The sequence below is a fragment of the Cynocephalus volans genome, chromosome 10 (genome assembly GCF_027409185.1).
Source record: "Cynocephalus volans isolate mCynVol1 chromosome 10, mCynVol1.pri, whole genome shotgun sequence".
In the NCBI taxonomy this organism is placed as follows: Eukaryota; Metazoa; Chordata; class Mammalia; order Dermoptera; family Cynocephalidae; genus Cynocephalus; species Cynocephalus volans.
In genome coordinates this window covers 119,442,646-119,469,311 of record NC_084469.1, presented here as the reverse complement: position 1 = coordinate 119,469,311, position 26,666 = coordinate 119,442,646, and the positions used below count along the sequence as shown (strand labels likewise).

Genomic DNA, 26,666 nt, shown 5'->3' with positions numbered 1-26,666 from the left:
TGGGTTTGGAATGGATCGAGCCCCTCTCACCTTCAGCACCAGGTTGACCTGGTGACCTAAGTGGCAATGAGTCCGAATAACACCATGCACTACCTAAGAACCCTTTTTTTTCTTAAATAGCTATGCTGAGTTTGTCTGAAAGTGGTTCTTAACCTTTTTGAGTGAGCTCCTTCTTTGACATGCTGATTGAAGCTGTGGATCATCCTTCCAGAAAAACAAACAAACAACACACCTGTATAAACTTATGTGGACTCCCGATGCTTCTCCGAGGCCTGCAGATCCCCCTTCTAGAACACTGGTTTTCTACATGTTATCCTGGACTCCATGTAGTTTGGCAAGAGGATCTCAGTTATCTGGAGCATGCATTGTTTTGTATCAGCATTTATGATGGGCCAGTGGCTCCATTTCCATTTCTGCCCAGAATTAGTCACATGCTTATCTGATTGCAGCGTTACTGAAACTGTTAAAGTAATGCCCCCTACCCAGAAATGGACAAGGTGTGGGTGTGCATGCATGTGTACATATGTGTGCGTGCGCACACATGCACATGTGTGCGCACGCGCACATATGTGCAGGTGTATAGGTGCACGTGCATGTGCACCTGTGCATGCATATATGTGCACGTGCATGTGCATGCACATGTGTGCACGTGTGTGCATGTGTATGCATATATATATATACTGACACAGGTGGGCAAGGCTTTTATACTGATTATACAGCAGAAAATCGAATGGCATACATGTTATGGAATGCAATGTGGTTTTTCAAAGTAGTGAGGCAGGGCTATTTGAGGCTGCAGAATAATACGTAAAGCGTGAAGCAACAGTAAAACGCTGTGAGAGACGTCCGTAGTGTGATATAATCTGATAAGAAATAATTACACGGATATCCACAAAACAGATTCTAGAAGGAAGCCAAATTACTAAGAGTGATTTCTTCTCATTAATGAGACAACGAAGGCGTGAGGAAGACTTCTGCTTTTTGCTTCACAAATGTCTGTTATATTTGAATATTTACAACAAACACAAATTACACTGATAATTTTTTAACAAGAAACATCTTGTCATTTGCTTTAAGTGATTTGACCTGTCTGCTGTGCTTACTTTACATGTGTTTTCCATTTCAGATTCTTGATGAATTCAAAAAGGATTCCTCGGTGTTCATCCTGGGGTGAGGCACCTTCTGTGTGTAATTTTCGTTCAGGGCGGCTACACCCAGCGGCCTCCACGAGGGGATGCCTCTTGGTGTAGTTACTGATCTCTGCAGGGACAGGGTCCTGCTGTTGGGAGGTTGGCCCTCCCAAGCCTGTGTGGTGGATAGAGATGAACAGCAGCAAGGGGTTTGTGGGGTGCTAGGAGGAGGATGGTCCAGAAGCTTCTACAGAGAAGCCTGTGTGCCTCAGGGCCTTTTTTCCCCAGAGTGTGCTTCATAGAGTGTGACAGGTTAATAGGTGTTTTTTTTTTTTTTTTTAACAACAATTAAAGTAATGTTAATGGTCAAGTAAGTCTGGGAAATTTCTGGTTAAGCAGGTTTAACTGAATTAAAATGAGTTGAGGCAATAAAATGCTTCACATGATGCTTGGTGCATGTTAAGGGCTCATAAATAGTAATAATGTTTTTAAAAAGTCAGTGCTGCAGGACTTGTCAGGACCTTTGTTGTACTTCGGGATTCACCAAATGGGGATTTATAAGGTGTTCTGTGTTCCCCAAGCCTATCTGACTGGGAGAAACATTTGTCATGGAGTTAATGGCATCTGGAACGTGGCCTGTGGCATACTGACCCAGCCCTCACTGATCAGTAGCTGTTTCCCCATCATGGTCTAAACCAGAAACCCCAGGACTCAGATTTTTACATAGCATTTTAATGGAAAGGTTAGTGTTAGACCATGGGACTGGCTAGGAAAGAAGGTTGGAAATGCACTCATAATTAAAGACAGCAGACTTCTAGACGCTGGTTGTTTAGTAAAGGGAGAGAGCGTAAGGCATGTGTTATCTCCTGTAATAATTTTAAAAGATCTCTTTTCCCTACTACCCCTCTGCAAGTGCTCAGGGGAATGTGCTAATTTCTCTGGAAAGCTCCATTCTGTAGAATGTACTTGCCGTAAAAACCAGGCTTGGCTGGTGCCAGCTCAGTGAGGTCCCGGTGTTTTGGTAGCCACAGACACCCTCAGCGTGAAGCCATCTGTCATCAGCTGCGGGCCTTGCCTTTATTCAGAGTGGAGGACTGCCTGTCCTCTGCTGCTCCCTGGCAGCGTCTCACATGCTGCAGCAGATTTCTCCCATCGCCCAGAGTCTGGGGGTCTCGTCTCCCCCCCATCCTGCTTCAGAGCCCTCAATGGCTGAGCAGATTCTGGATCGTGGTTTCTGAGGGGCCCTTGGATCGGGCCTCTCCTGCCCTCCCTCCTTCAGGCCTTTGCATATTTGGTTCCCTTTGCCTGATGTTGCTTCCTCTCTCCTGAGACTCAATTAGATGCCCCTTCCTCCAGCAAGCCTCTCCGGCCTACCAGGTCTGGGTTTGGGGCCTCTTACTGTCCCCACAGCACCCTCTCTTTCCTCGTATCTCCCTCACTGCCCTGTACCTCCCCAAGGCCACACTCCCTGAGGGGCTCTCAGGCCTCGAAGCCCCTGGAACCACCTGTCTAGATGCAGGTTCTGGTGTCAGGGCGCTTCTTTGAATCCTTGTAGGTCGGGGTGTTGTCTCACTCACCTGTGTCTTCCCGATGGCCACCCTGCTGCCTGGCACAGCAGAGGGACTGGGTGGGGCTCTGGGTGGCAGGTTGGCTGGCATCGTCCTTGACTCCTCTGTTGAATGGCTCTGTCCCTAAATGCCCTCCCTTTCCCTGGGGCAGGAGCACCGACCGGCCGGACGCCTCTGCCGTTCACCTGCACGACTTCCAGAGGTTTCTCTTACATGAACAGCAGGTGAGAGAACAGCAAGGCCTGTGGGTTCTGGGGGAGCTGCCAGGTGGGTGTCTCACCTTCCCACCACCTGCTGTCGGCATTCACCTGGCCGCCTGTTGTCCCGGAACAATTGTAGTCTCCCTGATGCGGGTACTTTGGACTGCTGTCAGAAGCCACTTCGGTGTCTTAAACTCTGGAACAAGAGCAGCCTCCTGCTCCTAGATCCCTTTTCTAGGCACAAATTGAGGAAAGGGAAGAATGAGAATCTTCCGTGGTGGGGCAGGAGGGGTGAGGGGCTGGGGCTGGGGCCTGCCCTCACCTGGCTGGCATCAGCTCCTCCAGCGTCATCCCAGGGGATCTCTTCCCAGAAACCTCCCTGACCGATGGCAGGTTCTGTCTAGACTGGCTGAGCCCGCCCAGTCCTCCGGGGGATAAAACAACTGTCCTTAAACAAATGGCACGTGGGGAGCTCTCCCTGGACAGTGTTTGCATGTGGGCTCTGAGCCCAGTGGCAGAGTTAAAGTTTTGTGGTGGGCAGTGGTTTCCAGCAGCATGATGATGACCCCCAAGGACATTGGGCAGTGTCTGGAGGCATTTATGGTTGTCACAATGGGAGATGCTGCTGGAGTCTGGTGGGTTGAGGCCAGGGATGCTGCTAAACATCCTGCAGTGTGCAAATCAGCCCAGAGCTGAGAAATATCCAGCCCCTAATGCCAATAATGCCTAGGATGAGAAACGCCGAGAGAGTGAAGCGAACTTGAAATCCTCTTGCCAGCTGCGTGGCCTGGGACAGGGAGCTCAACCCTTTTGGTGCCCCAGTTTCCCCCTCTTTAAATGGGGGTGAGAGCCCCTGCCTCGGAATTGTAGGGTTCAGAGAAGACTGTCTAGATCTTCATGGGTGGACATGGATATTCACATATATATTTACATTTTTATTTATATCATTGGAGTATCATTTACTTTTCCCTCATTTGTTTAATTTCAAAATAGACTTTATATTCTAGAGCAGTTTTAGGTTCACAGCAAAATTAAGTTTATTTGCTTTTTAAAAAACTGTTGCAGAACATTTCAAACATACATAAAAGTATACAGACTGGTATCATGGACCACCCATCACTCAGATTATATAAAATTGGCAAAATGTTCATAATTTTTTAATCTCCTTCCATCTCCACACCCATGTGTCTCCCCACCCTTCTCTCTCCTTCGTTTCCTTGCTGGAGAATTCTAAAGTAAACCCCAGGCTTCATTCATAGCCTTTCGGTAGTAAATCAGCAACTCTCTCTCACAGATAAGGACATCTTTTTTAAAAAACACAGCCTTACACAGTTAACAGTAATTTCTTAATGTCATCAAATACCCAGCCTGCCTTCGGATTTCATTGAATGTAAACGAATGAATAGAGAAGCCGCATTTTGCAGGAGGTCAGCCCCAGGGAGGGCCTGGCAGTGGCGGTAAATAAATTCCCCTGGGCACAATTACTGTGCTGGCGGTAGAGAGACGCATGCGTGTTTTTCTTTTTCGCCATGTTTTACTTGCACTGAATTAATCAGTTTTGTAGGGACCTGTTAAATTGGTTACATTCTTGGTGACAAGTAGCCTTGCATCCTAGAATTCACCACCTGGTAGGCTGACTTGGGAGTGTAGATTTAGCCCCACAGTGGTGATTAACTTTATGACAGGAAGAATCCCAGGCTGGCCTTTGTGCTGGGCTGCCCTGTAAGATCAGGGTCATGGGGCCAGGAGGAACGTGCAGGAGCTCTCTGTCTGCATCCGAGTTAGGACCCAGGCAGCCTGCGAGTGAACATCTGTGTGACATTTGTTTGGGGTGACAGATGCTCATGTGAAATAACCACAACAGCATTTGGTGCAAATTAGTACGAGTACGACTTTTCTAGAAGGCACTTTGGCTATATGCAATTAAATTCATAAAGTTTTCACAACTTTAAAAAAGTTTATATACTTTGATTAAATAGTTGCTCTCCTAGGCGCTTATCCTAAGGAAATAATGGCAGCATTATTAATAGAAATGAAAACTTGGAACTAATCTGAATTTCCATTAAAGCTCTGGCCAAATACACCATGTACAGCCCTGGAAAGGATGGAAAGCACCATAGAAAGAGGCTTAAAAGGAAGCCTCTAGAAGTGGATGTGCCTGGGCTAAGTCTCAGGCTCGTCATTGGGTAAAGTTATTTAATGACTGGGAGCCTCAGTTTCCCCATTTATGTAACATGGAGAATAATAAGTACCTCCTGGGCTTGTAGTGAGTTCAAGATGAGCCACAATGTGGAAAGAGTTTAGCACAGGGCCTCGCATACAGCCAGTGCCCAGTGTTGACTGCTGTCACCATTTATTTATATTTTCATCATTTTCATTATTGTAGGTGCCTAGAGCAATACCCCGCACTAAGTAGATGCATTTTTTTTAAACACCCAGAATGTGGGTATTTTAAACTCCTGTAGGCTGAAGACTTATTTATTCACAGCCAGTCCAGTTCCAGGTTATATTAGCTAAGTACCCATGCCTTTTAATAAATGCAAAAGCTTTGTAGAGTGCAGGAAGGAGGAAGCTTCCAGACTCTTTGGGACATCTAGGCTAGGCGAGGTATTTTTTTGAATATCCTACAAATTGAGTTTCATGTTGTAGTATGCAAAGTTTTTAACATCTCTGTATTGAAATGGACTCACCATTCCCCTGCCTCTTGGCTATTTTGTGTACCAGACCCAGGTAGATATGCAAGTGTTACTAGGGCAGCTGCTGTGGTTTTGCACCCATGTGCCGGTGAGGCTGTTCCTTCACCACCTCATTTGGGTCTGTTCTTGTGCTTTTCATTCTTTCAGACATCCTCATCTGTCCCTTTCCATCCAACCCTACACACATTTCCTAGCACACATGCTTTTATTATTCATAAAGACAGAGGTTTTAGAATATTTGAAACCCAAAAACCATTAGTCAAAGTTGAATCTACACGTCATGTTTCATCCCCTTTGCCTATAAATATTTGGGATTTCAGGGTGTGGTAAGGAAAACAATGAAGTTACATTATATTATGTATTTTTTTTTCTCTAAAGGGCTTCTGAAATTTATGCTGTGCAGAAGCTGTTTTGGAAGTGGCCATGAATATTTCAGACATTATCAGTGTCTGGGCAGCGTTGCTTGCCTGAAAAGAGGGCATATGATTAGATTATATGTCAGTTTTCCAAAGTTTAGTTATTTGGAACTCTGACTCTGCTACTGATGAGCTGTGTGAACTTGTAGTTGTTACGAGATGTTCCTGAGTCTCTATGTTCCTGTCTCTAAAATGACAATGACAATATATGATTTGCAGAGTTGCACGGACTAAACGAGATGACCATAGGAAGAGGGAGATCTTTTGAACAAGCTGGCACAACTTGAGCACCTTCTGTATACTAGGTGCTGTGTTATGCACCAACCTTATTTCATACAGTCCCTTGCAGAGACCCTGTGCAGGAGATGCTATTATTATTCCCGTTTCATGGGTGAGGAGGCACAGAGAGGCTATGTAACTTGCTTGAGGTAACCCAGGCAGAATGAGATGCCAAACTGGGCCAGTAATTGCAGCAGCCTGGCATAACCACTGTGTTCCCTGTTTGTGTCATAGTCACAAAGTAAAGAACTAGTGTAGGGCAGCAGTTGGCAAGGTATGGCCTTCAGGCCAAATATGGCCCACCACCTGTTTTTGTAAATAAAGTTTTATTGAAATGCAGCCATGCCCATTTACCTACATTATCTGTGGCTGCTTTTTTACTACAGTAGCAGGGTTGAGTGGTCACAACAGACTCCAGATGGCCTACAGAGCCCAAAACATTTACTCTCTGATCCTTCACAGAAAATATTTGCTGACCCATGGCAGGGGGCCATGTGCAGAATGAAGCTTCATTATGTGGCACTTGACTGTAAATAAATTCAGAATTTGTGATGTTTTGGGTCCTTGATTGCAACTGGATGTACCCTGAGGGATGAAGAATTTGGTCAGTTCTCTTTTTGGTGATTTCTTTTTCTCTTTGTCATCTTAAGGAGCTTTGGGCTCAGGATCTAAACAAAGTCCGTGAGCGGATGACAAAGTTTATTGACGACACAATGAGGGAGACGGCTGAGCCCTTCCTGTTTGTGGATGAGGTGAGTGCGCTGGAATCGTCTTGTCGGCATGCTCTTTTGACTCGTGTCTATGTCTTCCGAGGTTTCTTTTCTTTTTTTAAAAATTTATTTATTTATTTATTTATTTAACTTCTCAAAATACATTGTAGTTGATTTTCATGCCCCTTTACCCGTTCCTCTCCACCCCCTCCTACCCCCCCACATTGTATCTGTTCACTTGACTTAAATAGTGCAAGGAATTTTTGTGGTTATTCTGTCTTCTTCCCCCCTGCCCTTGATTTGTTCGTGTGTTTATTTATTTATTTTTAGCTCCCACCAATAAGTGAGAACATGTGGTATTTCTCTTTCCGTGCCTGACTTGTTTCACTTAATATAATTTTCTTTAAGTCCATCCATGTTGTTGTGAATGGTAGTATTTTGTTCTTTTTTATAGCAGAGTAGTATTCCATTGTGTGGATGTACCACAGGTTCCTTATTCACTCATCAGGTGATGGACATATGGGGCTGGTTCCAGCTCTTGGCTATTGTAAATAGTGCTGCAGTAAACACTGGAGTACAGGTATCCCTTCGACATGATGATTTCCATTCCTCTGGGTATATTCCCAGCAGTGGAATTGCTGGGTCATGTGGTAGATCAATCTGTAATTGTTTGAGGAACCTCCATATCATTTTCCATAAAGGCTGCACTATTTTGCAGCCCCCCGAGGTTTATTTTCTGTTTCTCTTTCCTCGGAGGGCTTTGCCATCAGGTCCCCAGACTGGCTGTGTTAGTCGGGAATGTGTTTTTCCAGGTTCGGAATTTTTGCAGCCTTGCCTGGGCGGGTTTATTGCTTTCACCACTAGAGGGCATCTGCCACCAGGGAGAGTCTAACCATTACAAGCATAGAAATGAAACGCAAACATTAATGGGTGCCTGTGAGTGGTCGGAATGTTTGCTTTTGACCTTGAGGGGAGGTGGGACTGATGGGAACTGGGGAGCACCTGACCCATGTGAGGTTGCTCCCGGGCAGCAGAATGTAGTCCCAGGTCACTCCAGCTTCTGATTTTTTTTAGGGGCTAAGAGTTGGGATGTGAAATTTCCTGCCTTTTTGATGTTCTGATATTGGTAATGTTCTGTTTCTTTAGTTGGGTGGTGGATTCACAAATGTTCATGTGACTATTATGCCTTAAAACTTATATATGGGAAGCATATACTCTTGTAGTAACAAATATTTTGGGATAAACATTAAAAAGGAAAACATTGTCTAGGTTAATGAAACACATGTGTCGATATGGCCTGTCATGTTCTAAGCGTTCTGTATGGAAGACGTGGGTGATGGGGTCTGGAGACCATCTGTTGATTGCACATGTCAGAGCCAAACTTTCCCCGGGTGGGCACAGACCAGAAACAAGCAGACACCATCCTCCCATTAGCATGATGATTCAGCCTTTGTGTGTGACTCTTTCAGTTCCTCACGTACCTGTTTTCACGAGAAAACAGCATCTGGGATGAGAAGTACGATGTGGTGGACATGCAGGACATGAATAACCCCTTGTCTCATTACTGGATCTCCTCATCGCATAACACGTGAGTGTCGCCATGAGCCTGTGATGGGTTGGGCAGAACAAAGAGCGAAAAGAGAGCTGCCCTGGCAAGATGTGCAGTGCCACGTTTCTCAGGCTGGAAAACATGACGGCTTCTAGGTGTGGGGGAATGTGCCTTCCTCTCCCAGTTGGCATTGCCATAATAATCCTTTTTTCCATGGCCCTACAAAGCCAAGCAGCAAACCTGGTTGTTCATGGTTTGGGCATCTCATAGTGGCCACAGCAAAACAATTCAACTAGTCACTGAACTGATATTTTACAGAATGTTTACTCTGTGCCAGGCCTTGTGCCTGTGGGTGCTTGGAGGGGAAAGGCCTCCGCTCAGTGTTAACCATGAACAGGAGTTGGTGAGAGGAGAACAGGTAGTAAGGAGAGGAGGAGGAGTGCTTCAGAGGAATAGCACGTGCAAAGGCCCTGGGGCAGGAGCAACCGAGAGGAGTCAGTGAAGGCAGGTGTGCACAATCCGGGAGAGTAGTGGCAGGAGAGGACGCTGACAGGGCCAGCTTGAGTTGGATCTTATTATAAGTCACAGTGAGGGCAGTGGCTTTTATGACTGAGAGTGATACGCCCAAAGTGATCTCCTTGGATGGTTATCCTGATTGTGAAAAAGAGAGTAGATTGGAGCGGGGGAAAAGACATTGCACCGGAGTCCCAATATTTAGTCTACCTTATAGGGTGAGGGGGTGAAGTCCTTGGATCACGGCACCCAGAGAGCTGTAGATTGGTACTTTCCTGAGTGTCATTCCAGGTGGGGGGTCTGAGAAAAAAAGGCACTGAAGTGTGTCATCCTCCAGGCATTGTGGAAAGTAGAATCTTTTGGGGGGGCAATTTGATTTTATGGTTCTCTCTTCCCCATGGTCTTAAGAGTTTGTGTCTTAGAATGGTGAGTTCTACCAAACCCAGAAGACAGTTAAGGAATGGAAACTCTCAAAAAATGGGGGAAGGTGGGGAATCATGGTGAGGAGGAAGGTGTGCACCAATGAGTATTTTTATGGCAGTTTTGGTGGACACAGTTCCTAGCAGATGCATTCCAGCAGCAGTTGCTGGGCACCTGATCTGTGCCTGGCTATGAGCCCTGATATCAAGATGAGGCCAATCCGATCTCTGTTTAGACTGAGGGCCTAGGGGGCAGCCATGGAGGGTCATTCATTTGTCATCCACGTCTTTCTCACTCCTGACACCCCGAGACCACGTTCTCCTGGAAAGAACACACTGTATCGACCCTGCACTTGAATTGCCAAGGTGGTTATCACTCATGCCCTGCAGGAGTGGCCCAAGTCTGAGGCTCATGACCATTATGGCCACCCACCATGGTGTCCAGCCCAGATCTTAGCTGGGGGTCTTTGCAGACAGAAAGAACTCGGGACGTGGGAGGCTCGGGCTAAGCAGTTCCCCCAGGTCACCCTGAGGTGCAGTCCTGCCCCCATGCAGCCATGTCCCCCACACAGCCACCCCTTCTGTCCTTCAGGTACCTCACAGGTGACCAGCTGCGGAGCGAGTCGTCCGTGGAGGCGTACATCCGCTGTCTGCGCATGGGTTGTCGCTGCATTGAGTGTGAGTGGCTTCCTCCTGGGGGACGTGACACTCACTGAGAGTGCAGGCTGGCCCTGCAGTTACTCCGTGCTTTTTTGTTTTAAAGTCCTGAATAGTGGGGGCGGGCAGGACCAGCGGAGGGAGGCCCGGGTGCCTGTAGCATCTGCAGTGAGGGACGTGGCCAAGGACCTTCCCCCAGGAGATCGTCCCCAACACAAATGAGGAGTGGTGTCTGGAGCCTGGCTGGGTTGGAACCACCTGCGGTGATGGTTTTGGGCATCTGGAAGTGTCCTGATGTCACGGGAGGCTTGGAGGCCAGCAGCAAAGTTGCTTTTATTATCCTCTGGCCTCCCTCAGTGTTCTTTGGGGCTGTTTCTAGAAGGCAAATTAACGCCCTCAGTGTTTAGCAGCTGGTTCCCGGGTGTGTACATGCCCCAAATCACATATGTTGGGGTCTGTGAGCCACTGGGAGGAGGTGGCATCCCAGCTGGTCAGACTGCAGAGCTGTGTCTCCCTCCCCTCTTTCTGTCACCTCTTGGTCTGTTCCCTTCCAGCCTCACTCTGTCACTAAAGACTCATGGGCATATTTGGCTGAGAAAAGGCACAAACCTCTGATGTAGGCTCCAGTGTTATAAAAAATGCTCATCATAATGTCAAACTTGAATAGCAGTTATTTTGCAGACTTTCCCTAGTTTATGCCCTGCCTCAGGAAAAAGCAAAGGTGAAAGAGGAAACTTTGAAACTGTCACTTCTGTTTGCTCTGGGGGTGAAAATACGGGGGGTGGCCACCTTCTACATAATCTAGTTCTGTTTAAATATTTTACTGTGAACCTTTAGAAATAAACTTCTCATTGCCCTATATCATTCCCACTGGCAGAAAAGGCAAACCAAGGTTTTTTTTTGTTTTTTTTTTTGTCTTTTTGTGACCGGTAAGGGGATCGCAACCCTTGGTGTGGTGTCGCCCACACTGCGCTCAGCCAGTGAGCGCACCGGCCATTCCTATATAGGATCCGAACCCGCGGCGGGAGCGCCGCTGTGCTCCCAAGCGCTGCACTCTCCTGAGTGCGCCACGGGGCCGGCCCCAAACCAAGGTTTAAACAGGTGAAATCAGAAAATAAAACACCTTATACATAAGTTTTTAAAAAACCCCTGACACTAGCTGCTCCTGGACAAATGCATTGCATTACATAGGTGCACAAGTCACCATGTAGACACAGGTAAACCCATGTCCTCATGTTGGTGTCCCTAGCCGATGTGGGGGCTGGGGGCTGACTGTGTGTCTGCAGTCAGTGGACACGTGTGGTGGCGTTGGGACAGCTGCATTTCTTCTCTCAGTGGACTGCTGGGATGGGCCTGACGGGAAGCCCATTATCTACCACGGCTGGACACGGACCACCAAGATCAAGTTTGATGACGTCGTGCAGGCCATCAAAGACCACGCCTTTGTTGCCTCGAGGTCAGCGGGCTGATTTCTGGGTGGTTTACCATGAAGGGGAAGGCAGCTAGGGATGGACAGATGGACAGACTGACACATCGACACAGGGCTATGCTGGGAAGCCCTGGGCTATTCAGTGCCATCTGTCCCTACCTGCCTTCTTGTTCTCAGCCTGCCCCGCTTTCAGAACACATCAAGAGAGAAAGACAATGAAAATTCACTGCTGTCCTCATTTCCTCTTTTCTGCCCAGTGTCGCCCCCGTCCCTGGTAGGCCTGCTTCTACAGGTGGACTCCAAAGCACCCAACAATGGTAGTGGTGGTGGTCATATTTCTTGAACTCCCAGGCCAGGCTCTGTGCTAGGTTCTTTGTACACATGATCTTCTTGATTCTCTGCCATTAAGTTGGCATGGTTGTACCGATTTAACAGATGAGTAAGCTGAGGCACAGGAAGGTTAAGCGGATAAGTGCTGCCATTTAGACTAGCTTCAAGGACTTCTAACCTCAAGTCTGATTCTTTTCTGTTCCACCAGGGGATCTCAGTCTAGGTTAGAGGCTGACAAACTTTTTCTGGAAAGGGCCAGATAGAAATATTTTAGGCTTTGTGGGCCCTGTGGTCTCTGTTGCAAGTACTCAACCTTGTGGCTGTAGCATAAAAGCAAACATAGACAGGATGGAAATGAATGGGCATGGCTGTGTTCCAGTAAAACTTGAATTACAAATATAGATGCCTGGTGGATTTGGTGTGCAGACCATGGTTTGCCGACTCCTGGTCTAGGCTCCTTGTAATTTCTGAGAGCTGTCAGTGGCCTTGGTGGAGTGAGAGTGGGCTTTTGGTCACTCCTGGTGTGGAATAGCATTTAACACTATGGGTTCCGGAATCCCTCTCTTTGAGTTTGAATCCAGCTCTGTTAATTACCAGCTTGGGCAAGGCACTTACCATTCTTGCTTTGGTTCTCACATTGTAAAAAAGGAAGGTTGTGATTGTATGTGCCTCACAGGGCTGTTGTGAAGATTAAATGAGATGACATATACCAGGTGCTGAGCACTGACTGCACCTGGTGTGTAATGAGTGTTCACTAAATATGATCAGTTATTTTTGTTGCATTTACTACAGAAGTTCCTCGAGCTGGGCAGAGGTGTTGCTCTGAGACAATGAAATTCTGGATGTCTTTTCCACTTGTCAGGAAACCTTTCTATCAACACATACAATTTCTCCAATTTGCATCCTCCCCATATAGCCTTAGCCCTCCTTAGTGCTGACCTCCACCAGTCCGTGAGGTACTGAAGGAACCCGTGTCATCAGAGACTGGGACATTTCCGCTCAGACCTCTTTGCAGAGTCTGCTTTGATTTCCAGGAATGGAAGTGCTTGTGGTTGTGGGTTGTACTCGTTCATAGAACATGGTCTTATTCATAGCGAGAGGAATTTTTTCTGGTTACAATAGGTCTGGAGTCATTTGACACCTATTGGGCTAGAACCCTGTAATCGAACATTACTATATTTGCAAAAAAATGCATAAATAATCAAACATTACTATATTTGCAAAAAAATGCATAAATATTTGTATTAAGAGGAATTTTTAAAAAAGATTATAAGAAGCATTCATTCAGTTTAGATTTTGCTTCCCGTTGAATTTTGGCACCAAACATACTAGATACCCTTTCTGAAAGCTTTGCAGCTGTCAGCTGCTACTAAGGGTGGGTGGTCTGGAACAGGGACTAATGGAGGTCCATGCTTCCCAGGACTGGTGGACCACAACTGACTTCAGGTGGAATGTAACTGAATAATTTTATTTTAAACATTATATTATTTATTTTTATATTTACTTTCATTTCAGTCAAGTGATACAAGTTTTTATTTATGGTAGTGATGTCAGCTGTCTTTAAAATAATTTTTTTTTTTTCATAACGAATGCAACGCACAAACCTCACATAGATTCTAGGTTAAGAAACCTGGCTGTATACTACAATTCTGTGATAACTGGGGAAATGTGAGCATGGACTTGATATTGAGTTAATGGTAATTTCTGAGATGCAGTAGTGGTGGTGGTGTGGCCAAGTGATATGTTCCTGTTCTTACGAGGGACATACGAGGATGTCCGTGCCTCCTTTCAGATGGTTCAGGAGAAAACGTAGATGTACCCACAAGTAATAGACACACATATATCTTCACACTTGTACAAATGATATAAAAACATAGACTGTATTAATCTGTTTTCTGTTGCTTATAACAGAGTACCTGAAACTGGTAATTTATAAGAAAATAAAATTTAGTTTTTACAGTTTTGGAAGCTGGGAAGTCCAGGGGCTACATCTGGTGAGAGCCTTCTTCTTGGTGGGGACTCTGTAGAGTGCTGGGGTAACAAGGGTGTCACATGGCCAGGGCTAAGCAAGAGCATATTAATGTGCTTCTTACCCTCCTTATAAAGCAGCAGGTGCCACTCCCATGATGGCCCATTCATCTATTAACCCACTAACTGGATTAATCCACTTATAAGGGCAGGCCATTAGTACCCAGTGCCCTCATAAAGGTCTCACCTCTCAATACTGCCACATTGGGATCAAATGCCCACATGAGCTTTCAAGGGGACAGACATTCAGACCATAGCATATACATACGTGTTCAAATGATATACATACAAATATAAGGTTGATCCTTATGGATGGATTCTGTATTTGTGAATTTGCCTACTTGCTAAAGTGTATTTGTATCTCCAAAATCAAATCCCAAAGTACTTATGAGGTTATTTGTGAACATGTGCAAAGCGGTGGAAACTTTGAGCCACCCAGTTGCAGGTCCCAGCTGTGGTGGGGCAGACCCTGCTCTGCTGCTCGGTCCGCTCTCACGCTGTAAACGGCATCCTGTTTGTGGTCCATTTAGTGCCATGTTTTTCCCGTTTTTGTACTTTTCATTGGTGATTTTGCTGTTTAACGTGGCCCCAAGCACAGTGCTGAAGTGCTATCTCATGTTCCTGAGTGCAAGAAGGCTGTGGTGTGCCCAAGGGAGAAAACACAGGTGTCAGACAAGCTTTGTTCAGGTGAGAGTTGCAGGGCGGGTCATGAGTTCGATGTGAATGGATCAGTGTGCACTAAGTAGGGTGTTTTTGAATAGAAACACACATAAAACAAGGTTGGGTATTGATTGATTGATGAAAACGTTGGGACCAGAGGCTCAGAAGACCGTAACCCTGTATTTCCCCTTAGGAGCAATGGCTTGGGCATTTGCTAATCAGTGTTGGCGGTGACTTTACAGACCATACCTCCCACAGATAAGGAGAATCGACTGTACGTTCACACACGCAAGTGATATATAAATATGCACACCGTATATAAATATACACATATACAAATAATATATAAAAGTATACAAACATACTATATATGTAAAAGTTACATGTAAATGTATGTAAGTAATATATGAATATGTAAAACCAGTACACTTTACAGATATAGAAAATAATAAATATATTAAAATAGGTAAATGCACCTGTGGAATATTGCTAATATCGGTGACTCTAGTTGAAGCATACACAAGGGCTTGTTGTACTGTCTTTTCATTTTTTCTGTAAGTTTGAAATCATAAAATTTAGAGCCTTTTTTGGGATACATTTAGGATGGGAGTAGATTGAAAGAAAAGTATAGTATTGAGAAAAATTGCTTTGGGTTTTGTAGCTGGACAGGACGAATGTTAGGAAGGTGACAGAGTGCTCTGGGGTTTGGGAAAGCTGAGTTAGATCAGAGATGTCCTGGGGATAATCTGCGTCCTGGGGCTTGTGGGTCCTCCTCCAGGGCCAGGTCTGCTCCTGCAGGGGGGCAGGCATGGGGGGATGCCCCAAGCAGCAGCCTGGCGTCCATCCCCCCCAGACCCTCTGGGGCTGAGCCGACGTGGAGGTGCCCGCCCCACCCCTGCCCAGCCGACCCCAGCCCCTCTGCCGCCACAGCTTCCCGGTGATCCTGTCCATTGAGGAGCACTGCAGCGTGGAGCAGCAGCGCCACATGGCCAAGGTGTTCAAGGAGGTGTTCAGCGACCTGCTGCTGATGAAGCCCACAGAGGCCAGTGCCGACCAGCTGCCCTCGCCCAGCCAGCTGCGGGAGAAGATCATCATCAAGGTAGGCTGCTCAGGACCCGGCCCACACCTACTCTCCTTACTAACCCTGGGACCCTGGGCAAGGTCGCTTAACCTCCTGGTGCTTCTGTGTCCTCACCGGTCCCTTGGAGATAATACTACAACCCACCTGGTTATCTTGCTAAGAGCATGATGTGAAGGAACGTGTGCGAAGTGCTCAGAGCTGCGCCTGTCCCTTAGCAGGTGCCAGGTGAGCACTCACTCCTTATCATTCTTGTCATCACGCCCCTCTCTTGAGTCGGCCCAGGCAAGGTGCTGGAGGGGTCTGGAGTCACAGGCACTGTTCTTGCCCTTAGGAGCTCCTGGGCTAGGGTGGGAGGCGGACAGTTGCTAAGAGGTGGCATGTGTATGTGGCGATGGGGCGATGGCACTGGTGTTCCAGGTGCTATGGGGCAGAGACGAAGGATGATATCTGTGCTCAGGAATGCCACAGTTGCTTTTGGGTATTTGTAGTATTAGGATAAAGAGACAGATATGCAGTGGCTTAAAGCATGTAAGAGTTTGTTTCTTCCTCATATCCAGCTCTACCGTCTCCTAGGGCTGAGGTTTCCAGCTGGGGTTCCACAGAGGCCCAAAGAATCCATGATTAGAATTGAGGGGTGCATGTGAACTTCAGTGAGAAAATATATTGTGATAGGCCCTGAATTCAAATCCAGCTCTGACTCCCAGTCCTGAGCTCTTTCACCAGGTCACTGCAACCCTTAACTTACAAACACTTGCCTCACTGGATGGGCAGCACTCACCCAGGTGATCGCTGTTGTTGTTATTGTTTTAGCTTTGCAGATCAGAAGTGTGAGGCTTGGAGAGGTGTGGCCACCTGCCCAGGGTCACACAGCTAAGAAAACAGCAGCATGCTGTTTGCACCCAGTTTGTCTTAGTCTGATCTCCCAGGTGCCTTCTGCCTCCCTGCCTCACCTGTTCCCACTGGGTTGGCCATGGAACCTGCCTTTTCCTGTGTTTGCTGGCGAGTGCTGGGCACACAGGGGTGTCATTTATTCACCAAATATTCATCGAGCACTTTCTGCTAAGTGCTGTTCTAGCACAGGAGACTCAACAGGGAGCAAAACAAAGTTCCTGCCCTCATGGGGTTTATATTCTATCAAGACAGACAGAAGACAAACAAATAGATACATACAGAGCTAAGAATATGAGAAAAATAAAGCAGGAGTAGGGGCTAGAGAGTGGCAGGGATGGGAAGGGGAGTATGGGCTATTTTTAGATCAAGTGGTAAGGAAAGCTCCTCTGAGGAGGTGACCCCCACACAGAGCTGAATGTAGGAGAGAGAAGCCAGCCAGAGAGAACAGACAGTGCAAAGGCCCTGGGGTGGGCAGTGAATCTTGCTGGCTGGCTGATATGGATCGGTGCTTGCTGGCTCAAAGATCCTAAACTTGGGTCTCAAGGCAGACAGGCTCTGTTTATTTTTTTCCCCTCAGCATAAGAAGCTGGGCCCCCGAGGTGACGTGGATGTCAACGTGGAGGACAAGAAAGATGAGCAAAAGCAACAGGGTGAACTGTACATGTGGGATCCCATTGACCAGGTGGGGCTGGGCTGCTTCTCACACCTGCTGGGGCCACTGACCTCCCAGCCCCTTCTTAGAGTCCTGCTGAGAGCTCTGAGAATACAGGGATGCTTCAGAAAGTTCATGGAAAAATAGAATGAAAACATAATACAAGTCTTTCCATGTACTTTTCAAAGACCCCTTGTGTTCCTGTCTTATTCCCATTTTCAGTGAATTTTTGCCAAGTGAATTTATTTTCATAATTAAGCTTAATTTTTCTTTTGCATTTTTAATGTTTTATTTCAAAGTAATTTGTATTTAATACAATATATATTTACACATGTACAGTAGTACAGAAAATTCCCATATACCCATTACCCAGTTTCCCCAAATATTAACATCCTATGTGACCGTAGTATAATTATCGTAATCAGGAAATTAACTGTGCTGCAATACTATTAACTAATTTATAGACCTTATTTTAGTCTCACCAGTGTGTCCACTAATATCCTTTTTCTTGTCCAGTATCCAATCCAGGATGCCACCTGTATTTAGTTGTCCTAACTCATCTGGGATAGTTCCCGCAGAAACTTTAGTTTTTGATGAGAGTAAGGCACGTCCAGCTCTAATGCCACTTTTCATATCTCTTAACCCAAGATGAAAATCCATTGAGTGTATTTTTACATGTCTTCTTTTATATCCTAGAATAAATATAAAAAATGGTTAAAATTTAAATAAAGAGTTAAGTCACAATGAAATGTTGCAGAAAAGGTCTCTAGACAAACTGGCTGAAAAATCCTGCAAGTCTTAAAAAGTAGATGGAACAGGAAAAGATAGTCATGAGGACACATGAAGCAATCCCACCATACACAAGACTACAGGTTAAATAAGTATGCAGTAGGAATTCAGTATTAAGTCGTATGTACCCTTAGAAACACCGATTTTAGAAGTCCGGAAATGACAAAAGAAGCCAGAAAGAAACAGACGTTTTAAAAAAAGAAATGTTTTGCAGGGAATCGAATTCAGCGAAATTGCTAAATGTCTGAAACTGGGAAAGGGGACTCCCCAGTGAATGCTGGGGTGATGCCAGGCAGCGCCCCCAGGCACCAGTGTTGATGGGGGAAACTGAGGCTGGCTTCATTTTCTAGAAGTGGACGCGGCACTACTGCGCCATCGCTGATGCCAAGCTGTCCTTCAGTGATGACATTGAACAGACTGTGGAGGAGGAACTGCCCCAGGTATGTGGAGACCCAGCTATTCTTTCCCTCCTGAGCTGGGCTGGTTCTTGGGGTCCCCAGGAGATCACCTATATGGCTTCTCTTATCCTGAGGCCAGCTGGCATGGGGACCCTCAGCCTTAAGGAGCTACCGCTTTAGGTACCAAGGCCTGGCTGGCTCTTTTCTGATTGGCTGGCCCAGGGGCTTACCCAATAAGGTTCAAGGCTCTTTCTTGCTCTCCGAAGGGACTGATTGGCCTTTAGATCGTGGCCTGTGATCCCTGAGGACACGGACATTTGGGTGCTCTCTCTAGCCCCGCCCCATGGCCTGGTCCCCTCCCCGCTCCCGCTGGTGGCTGTCTTCAACACTGTTTCTTGAGTGCAGCCCCAGGGAGTTATGGCTGTCAGAATTCCTGTAGAACAGAATTGCTCTATGTTATCCAGTCCCCCAAGTCAGGATGAGGCAGAGGGACCAGTCTGCTTTGGCTGGGGTCTGGTCCAGGCTTTCAGAAACCCGTCCTCTCTTTGCGGCCCAGGATACTCCTCCCACAGAGCTGCATTTTGGGGAGAAATGGTTCCACAAGAAGGTTGAGAAGAGGACCAGTGCTGAAAAGCTGCTGCAGGAGTACTGTGCTGAAACGGGGGGCAAGGATGGCACCTTCCTCGTGCGGGAGAGCGAGACCTACCCCAACGACTACACCCTGTCCTTCTGGTAATGCCCCTGCCCTGGGTGCACCCGCTTTTCCCTCAGAGCTAGCTGGATGGGAGGCGGTGTGGCGAAGCTTCATTTAGTGAGCTGTGCTGGGCCAGAACTAGCATGGGGCGGGCACTCTCTGGGTGCAGAATTCAGGAGGTGCCAAAATCCTCAGAAATCAAGAATACTATTTCAATGCAGTATTTTTAAAAATTAGGAAGAATGCAAAAAATAATCTGTGACCAAAATATCAATATTTTATATAAAGACAGTATCTGACCTGCTTTTAGAGGATGTGACCTCAGTTGCTTTCCCCTAATCCCTGCCCTGGAGGGGCAGGGCGACCCTGGCCTATCCATTCACCCTCCCAGAATCTCCGTGTGCTCATGTAAAGTGGGGATTCTAAGGGTGGCCTTATGGAGCTGTCACGGGGATGTGGTTGCTTCCCCATCCATCGATTCACTCATTCATTCACGCCTCCTTTCATTGAAAGATGTGTGCTGAGTGCTTGCTCTGTGCTGGGCATAGTGATTGAGCAGTGAATAGAGACATACGGTCCCTGTCCTCCTGGAAGTTAGTCTTTCAAGGGCGCTGGGCAACGAAAAAGTAATTGTATAGATGGTATGCGGTTATAGTTGTGCTGAGTGCAATGAAAAGCAAGATATTATGACAGTCTGGAACAGGGATGTCATGTAATGCGTGTGGAGGGGTTTATGAAAGAGCGTAAGAGAAGGATCTAATGCAGCATTGCAGGGGATGGTCAGGGAAAACCTCCTGAGAGGTGAGACATGAAGGATAGAAATTTTAATACTGATGACACACATGTGATAGTGGTAGCTTACACCTGTATGATGCTTACCGTGTGCCAGGCAGCAGTGGGGACATGTTTTGTGTGTGATCTTGTTTACTCCTCAGGACAACTCTGTGGGGTGGATGCTGTTATTATCCTAGTGGTCAAACAAGGATATTAATACTGAAGCTCAGACAGGGCGGGTCACCTGCTCAGGGCCATTTAGCTCACATGTGGCAGAATTGGGATTTGAATCCAGGCATTGTGGCTCCAGAGTAGAAGTTATGTAGATAAAAAAGAGGCGATGGGAAAGGTATGTAGAAGGTTCTGGAATCCAGGTCAAAGGGCCACCCTGTGCTGTGGTCCTGGGTCTGCTCTAAGAGCAGAGGGAGGGCTGTGTGGCCTGTGTGGCACCTACCACCTGGGGGCCCCAGCTGCGGCTCTGGCCTGGCCTGCATTCTTGGCCACCCATGCTGTGGGCAGGGCCTGCTGGCCGGGGCCGGGCACTGACGACATCCCTGTCCCGCAGGCGGTCGGGCCGGGTCCAGCACTGCCGCATCCGCTCCACGATGGAGGGCGGGACCATGAAGTACTACCTGACGGACAACCTCATGTTCAGCAGCATCTACGCGCTCATCCAGCACTACCGCGAGACGCACCTGCGCTGCGCCGAGTTCGAGCTGCGCCTCACCGACCCCGTGCCCAACCCCAACCCGCATGAGTCAAAGCCGTACGTGTCTCTGTGCTCGGTGGGCAGCCAACCTCCTGGGGACACTCGCCAGCCAGGAAAGCCAGCCTGGTGGCTGTGCCGAGCCCCACAGCCCTCCCCTGCGGCCACAGGGCCTTGGAGTTGCCAAGGATGGCTGGTCTTCAAATTCTGCTACCTGTTCCCTTTGCCCTATTTCTCTTTTCTTTCTCTCTTTCCCTTTCCCTCTCTTCTTCTTCTTCATCTTCATCCTCCCCAGGCCTCGGGCTTTGGTTTCCAGAGGTTCATTTTGGCCTAGTGATCTCTTTCTGCTTGTCAAACTCCTTCCTGTTGTTCTGAAAGTGAGCAAGGAAAGGTAATCATAAAGTTTTCCCTTTCGGTTACATATCCAGTGGCGTGAGTGTCAAACCCTGTCGCCTGTGTTCTGTACCTCAGACTTTCTTGGACATGCGACAGTAGCCATGCCACCGTAACCATGCCACCCTCCAAGCCTGGCCTGGCAGGCTGGATGGGTAAAGACGAATCCATTCATTCTCTCGTGCTCCAGGCAGACCCAGGCAGGCTCCTGGTGTTCATTTTACAAATGGCTGTTTTCCGAGGTGTTTTGGCTGGGGAAGCCCGCTGTGTGGTTTCCATGGCCATGTCCAGGGCCAAGTTCCAGGCATCACTGGAGCCGTAGTGTTTCCTGGGCGGGTGGCCCTCTGACAGCCTCGAGGGTGCTCACCTGGCTGTTTCTCGGGCTGTGCCGCAGGTGGTACTACGATGAGCTGAGTCGCGGAGAAGCGGAGGACATGCTGATGAGGATTCCCCGGGACGGAGCTTTCCTGATACGGAAGCGGGAGGGGACCGACTCCTACGCCATCACCTTCAGGTGGGCACGATGCAGGGAGCATGCTCCCTGGAGGGGGCGTGGGAAGGACAGGTGCGGAGAACAAAGGGGAGCTGCAGGGCAGGTTTGCCTTCCATGTCCCCTCCTCTGGGCATCGACAGCGCGCCTCAGGCAGAGCTGATGATAGCAAAAGCAGCCTACGCTAACGTGCGCTTCCAGTGTGCCCGGCACAGGCCGTGTTCTCTAGAGTAGAATGTTCTAGATTACCTCAGTTTGTCTTCCAGCAGTTCCATGGGGGTTGATGTGACCATGATCCCTATTTTTCAAAGGAGAAAACTGAGGCACAGAGAGGTTAAGTAACTTGCTGAAGCATGCGGCCGGTAGGTGGCGGAGCTGGGATTTGAACCCAGGCAGCCAGGGTTGTGATGTGGTAGATCTTGTTTGCTGCCACCTGACCAACTCTGGGACGATGGTTCTCTAATTTCATCCCAAAACATGCAATTCTGCCTTCTTCCACAATGACAGTGTTGGGGGGAGATTCAGAGCCCCTTTGTCATACTGTCCGTCCATCTCCCCAGCCCCGTGTATCCCTGTGTATTCTTATGGTGTCAATTGCAGACCATATATTGAGTTCCTGACGATGTTCAGACACTGGGCTGCCTTTGAGGCCTCATCTGATTCAGTCCTTTGCTGCAGCCTGTGATGGGTAGGTGCAGTTATTACAAGTAAGAAAATGAGGGTCCAGAGAGGTTAAATGGCCTGTCTAGAGTCACACAGCCTATAGTCAGCTGAATCAGAATTTCAGACTCAGGCCCCATGTACCTCCAAAGCCTCTGCTCTTCATTCCAGAGACTCCAGCAAGAGGCCTGTGTGCCAGATCAGGCCTGTGGACATCTTATGCCCAGCCTGCACGGTGATGTAAAAAACTGAAAAATTTCACTAAAAAATTCAGATTTCTTCTTGTGAAAAATGGGAGGCAGTGGGAACCCAGGGCCCACGTTCCTGCACGGTGACGGTGGTTACTGGCTGCATAGGAGCTGCCCCTGACAGTCCAGGTTGCTCTTGCTCCCTCGCCTGCATTCCGGGTTGCCCTGGCCCGTGATTACCTGCCAGGCTGTTCCTCTGGGCATTTGGATTTACCTCCCTCTTGCCTGCACCGCCATGCCTGAGCCACCCTCTGGTGGTGGTGGTGATGGCCATTATTGCTGCAGCTTGCTGAGGACCTACTGTGTGCTGGCTCCAGCCAGAGGGCCGCCTGCGACCAGCACGGCCCTGCTGTGCTTTGTTCTGCGTCGGGGAGGCCCTGGGCTTCTGCCTGCTGCCTCTGCCCTTTTCCTAAAGTTCTTCTTGGCATTGGTACCTCCTCAACCTGGGTGGGGATTGGGTGTGATCAGGCCACTGAGCATTAATTGAATGTCTGCTGTGTACCGGGCACAGGGCTGGGTGTTGGGGGTTCCGTCATGCTATAGTTCTGTCAATCAGTCAGGATGCTTCTGTGCACAAGTGACAGGCACCAAACTCAACTGGTTGAAAGAAAAGAGGTGGCGATTTATTGGCTACTAGCCGGGGCACTCAAGAGGTGGAACTGGTTTTGCTGCATCTGGATCTAAGCCTTGCCTGATGGTCATCAGGACACTACCTGTGTGTGCCTGGTGCTGTTACTGTCCAGCGGCTTCATTCTCAGGTGGCAGGACAGTGTCCAGCAGGAATGAAGAGTCCTGTGATGTACTCTCAGTGGCTCCTCCTTGGGCCAGGTGCCACAGATCTAGGGCTGGGGTCACTTAAGTAATATTGGCTGGGAGACAGTCAGTGGTCAGTAGATACTGGCTGAATGAGTCAGTTAGCTAGAAAATAATCTGCCCATCCTCAGGGAAGCTCAGTCTAGCAAGTGTTTCTCAAAGAGGCGGAGGTGAGGGCTGTTCCCATCCAGTTGGAATGTTGAACTTGCTGGCCCGCACCCACGCTGCAGGCCTATTGTAACATCAAAATCCCCCACCCACACTTTTCCAAACACTCTCTGGTGGGGGGTGGGGCACCACTGTCCTTCATCGAGAGGTGCAGCCTCTAGCAGGAGAGTCAGGCACACAAGGAGATTGCCATATTACTGCACGGTCCACGCTCCAGGGAGAGTGTCAGCAGGGCAGTCGTGAGGGCATGAGTCTGGAGGAACTTTCTCTTCCTCTCTTCCCCCTCCACCCCAGGCACTCTGTGCCTCTGTGCCAGGCACTGTTCTGGGCTCTGAGGAGGTTTTCCTGGTAGAGGAGAAGCATCCACTTTCAAATCCACACAGTGAAGAGATGAAGCTGACATCTGGCTGCGATCACAGGAGGCGTCCCTTGGTGGGATGAGGGGGGCTTCCTTGTGAAGCTGGGACCTCAGGCAGTGGCTTCCACTCCTAGAGGAGTGGAAAACATACTCATGCTCCAGACCTGCTCCCATCTCCTCTTGTAACTCTTCTTTCTCCCAGGGAAGCTAGTTTTGGCTTGACTTTGATTATATTTTCCAGACCCTTCGTTTGCAGAGTTCCCTCTGTGTGTCAGGCACAGTGCTAAGGCTCACCCTGCATCACCTAACAGATGATAAACTGGACACCCCCATGAGAGGAGTCGTGGATCCCCAAAACTGTGGATAGGGAAACTGAGGCTTGGAGAGGTTCCCAGAGGAGTGAGCCAGAATCTTCCGTGGGCTCTTAACCTCAACACCCCAGAGCCTCCCTGCCCTGGGGAGCTCTTGCAACCAGTTTTTAAATTAATTTTTAATTATATAAATCTTAAATAAATATATTCTTTTCATAAAAAATTAAGATATTACAGTGAAGGCTAAAGCCCCCTGTCTTTCTTCTCATCTCAGTCTTTGTCCTGGTAGAAAATACAGTTTTCTAGTTGGAGTCTCCATCTAAACTTTAAAAAAAAAAATGTGTTTACATATATATGTTCCTATGGAAAATATACAGTGCTGTTTTGTGTGTGGGTATTCTGTTCCATTTTTAAAAAATACAAATGGTTTCATACTATTATAGCTTCATTCTGCAGCTTGTTTTTCTACTTGGAAGTGTTTCTTTTCTTCCCCCTTTTTAAAAAGAAATAAATATTTAATATCACTGCAAATAAACCACTAAAGCAGAAGTCTTCAAGCATTTGTTTTTACAGGACTTTCTGAAGAAATGGTTTAACAGGATGTGTTTTTTAAAACAATAAAATATGTATCTCTAAAGTGCAAAATTTAAAAACGATGAGTGGTATGCCCAAGAAACTATGCCTCTAGACATTTTTCTAATTTATTTTAATTGACAAACAAATTATATATATTTATCATGTGCAACATGATGTTTTGAAATATGTGTACATGGTAGAATGGCTAAACTGAGATAATTAATGTGTGCATTATCTTACATCCTTAATCATTTTTTGTGGTGAGAATACTTAAAATCTACTCAGCGATTTTTAAGAATTTAAAAATTTAAGAATTTAAAAATATGGGTTATTCACTATAGTCACCATGTTGTACAATAGATCTCTTGAGCTTAATCCTCCTAACTAAAATTTTGTACCCTTTGACCAACATCTTCCCCAACACTCTCCACCTCCTCTGATGCCCCCGGCAGCCCCTGGTAACTACCATTGTAGTCTCTATTTCTATTAGTTCAACTCTTCTTTAGATGCACATATAAGTGAGATTGTGTGGCATCTGTCTTTTTGTGCCTGGCTTATTTCACTTAGCATAATGTCCTCCAGGATCATCCATGTTGTCACAAATGACAGGATTTCCTTTTTTTAAGGCTGAATAGTATTCCATTGTATATAAGGACCACATTTTCAGTATTCATTCATCTGTTGATGAATGCATAGGTTGATTCCACATCCTGGCTGCTATGAATAGTGCTACAGTGAATATGGGCGTTCAGATGCCTCTTTGATGTACTGATTTCATCTCCTTTGGAGATATACCCCGAAGTGGGATTCTAGATCCTATGGTAATTCTATTTTTAATTTTTTCAGGAACTGCTATGCTGGCTTTTATAACAGCTGCACTAATTTGCATTCCCACCAGCAGTGTGCAGGACTTCCCTTTTCCCCACATTCTTGCCAGCGCTATCTTCCATCTTCTTGATGACAGCCGTTCTAATAGGTGTGAGGTGACGTCTCGTTGTGGATATAATTTGCATTTCTCTGATAATAAGTGAGGTTGAATATTTTTTCATATACTTGTTGGCCATTTATGTGTTGTCTTTTGAGAAATGTCTATTCAGATCCTTTGCTCATTTTTTAAATCCAGTTTTTTTATTATTGAGTTATTTGAGTTTCTTCGACATAATCAGTATGTTGAAGAGACATCTGAACGCCCATGTTCACTGTTGGATATTAACCCCTTATCAGATGCTCAGTTTGCAAATATTTTCTCCCGTCTGTATTGTCTCTTCACTCTGTTGATTGTTTCTTTGGCTGTGTACAAGCATTTTAGTTTGATGTAATCACATCTGCCTATTTTTGCTTTTGTTGCCCGTGCTTTTGGGGTCATGTCTGGAAATTTATTGCCCAGACCAATGTCATGGTGCTTTCCCCCTATTTTTTTCTTGTAGTAGTTTCAGGTCTTAGGTTTAAGTCTTAAATCCATTTTGAGTTGATTTGTATGTGTGGCGTGAGATAAGGGTCGAATTTCATTCTTCTGTATGTGGATATCCAGTTTACCCAAAACTATTTATTGAATAGGCTATCCTCTCCACATTGTGTGTTTTGGTAACACACAATGGTTAATTGAAAACCAATTGACCATAAATTCATGGATTTATTTCTGAGTTCTGTATTGTGTTCTGGTGGTCTATGTGTCTCTTTCTATGCCACTACCATGCTGTTTTGATTACAGTAGCTTCATAGTGTATTTTGAAGTCAGGTAGTGTGATGCCTCCAGCTTTGTTCTTTTTTTTTTTTTTCTTTTTCATCAGTAATTTTATTTTATTTTATTTTATTTTTTTAAATTTTATTTTGTCGATATACATTGTGGCTGATTATTGTTCCCCATCACCAAAACCTCCCTCCCTCCCCCCTCCCCTCCAACAATGTCCTTTCTGTTTGCTTGTCATATGAACTTCAAGTAATTGTGGTTGTTATATCTTCTTCCCCCCCCGTTTTTATTTTTATTTTTATTTTTATTTTTTTTTGTGTGTGTGTGTGTGTGTGAATTATATATTAATTTTTAGCTCCCACCAATAAGTGAGAACATGTGGTATTTCTC

At 46.7% G+C, this 26,666-nt stretch overlaps 1 protein-coding gene across 1 annotated transcript in view; it reads left to right on the top strand.

The window, feature by feature from the left end:
- Positions 1-26,666, top strand: part of PLCG2 (phospholipase C gamma 2) — a 139,945-nt gene that overhangs the window by 70,886 nt on the left and 42,393 nt on the right. Inside the window, exons 8-19 of the mRNA XM_063111124.1 lie at positions 1,127-1,170; positions 2,850-2,922; positions 6,940-7,041; positions 8,469-8,587; positions 10,073-10,158; positions 11,473-11,593; positions 15,515-15,683; positions 17,134-17,238; positions 18,348-18,437; positions 18,952-19,127; positions 20,429-20,629; positions 21,357-21,476. Coding sequence (XP_062967194.1) covers positions 1,127-1,170; positions 2,850-2,922; positions 6,940-7,041; positions 8,469-8,587; positions 10,073-10,158; positions 11,473-11,593; positions 15,515-15,683; positions 17,134-17,238; positions 18,348-18,437; positions 18,952-19,127; positions 20,429-20,629; positions 21,357-21,476 — 1,406 coding nt within the window. The remainder of the gene's footprint in view (positions 1-1,126; positions 1,171-2,849; positions 2,923-6,939; positions 7,042-8,468; positions 8,588-10,072; positions 10,159-11,472; positions 11,594-15,514; positions 15,684-17,133; positions 17,239-18,347; positions 18,438-18,951; positions 19,128-20,428; positions 20,630-21,356; positions 21,477-26,666) is intronic.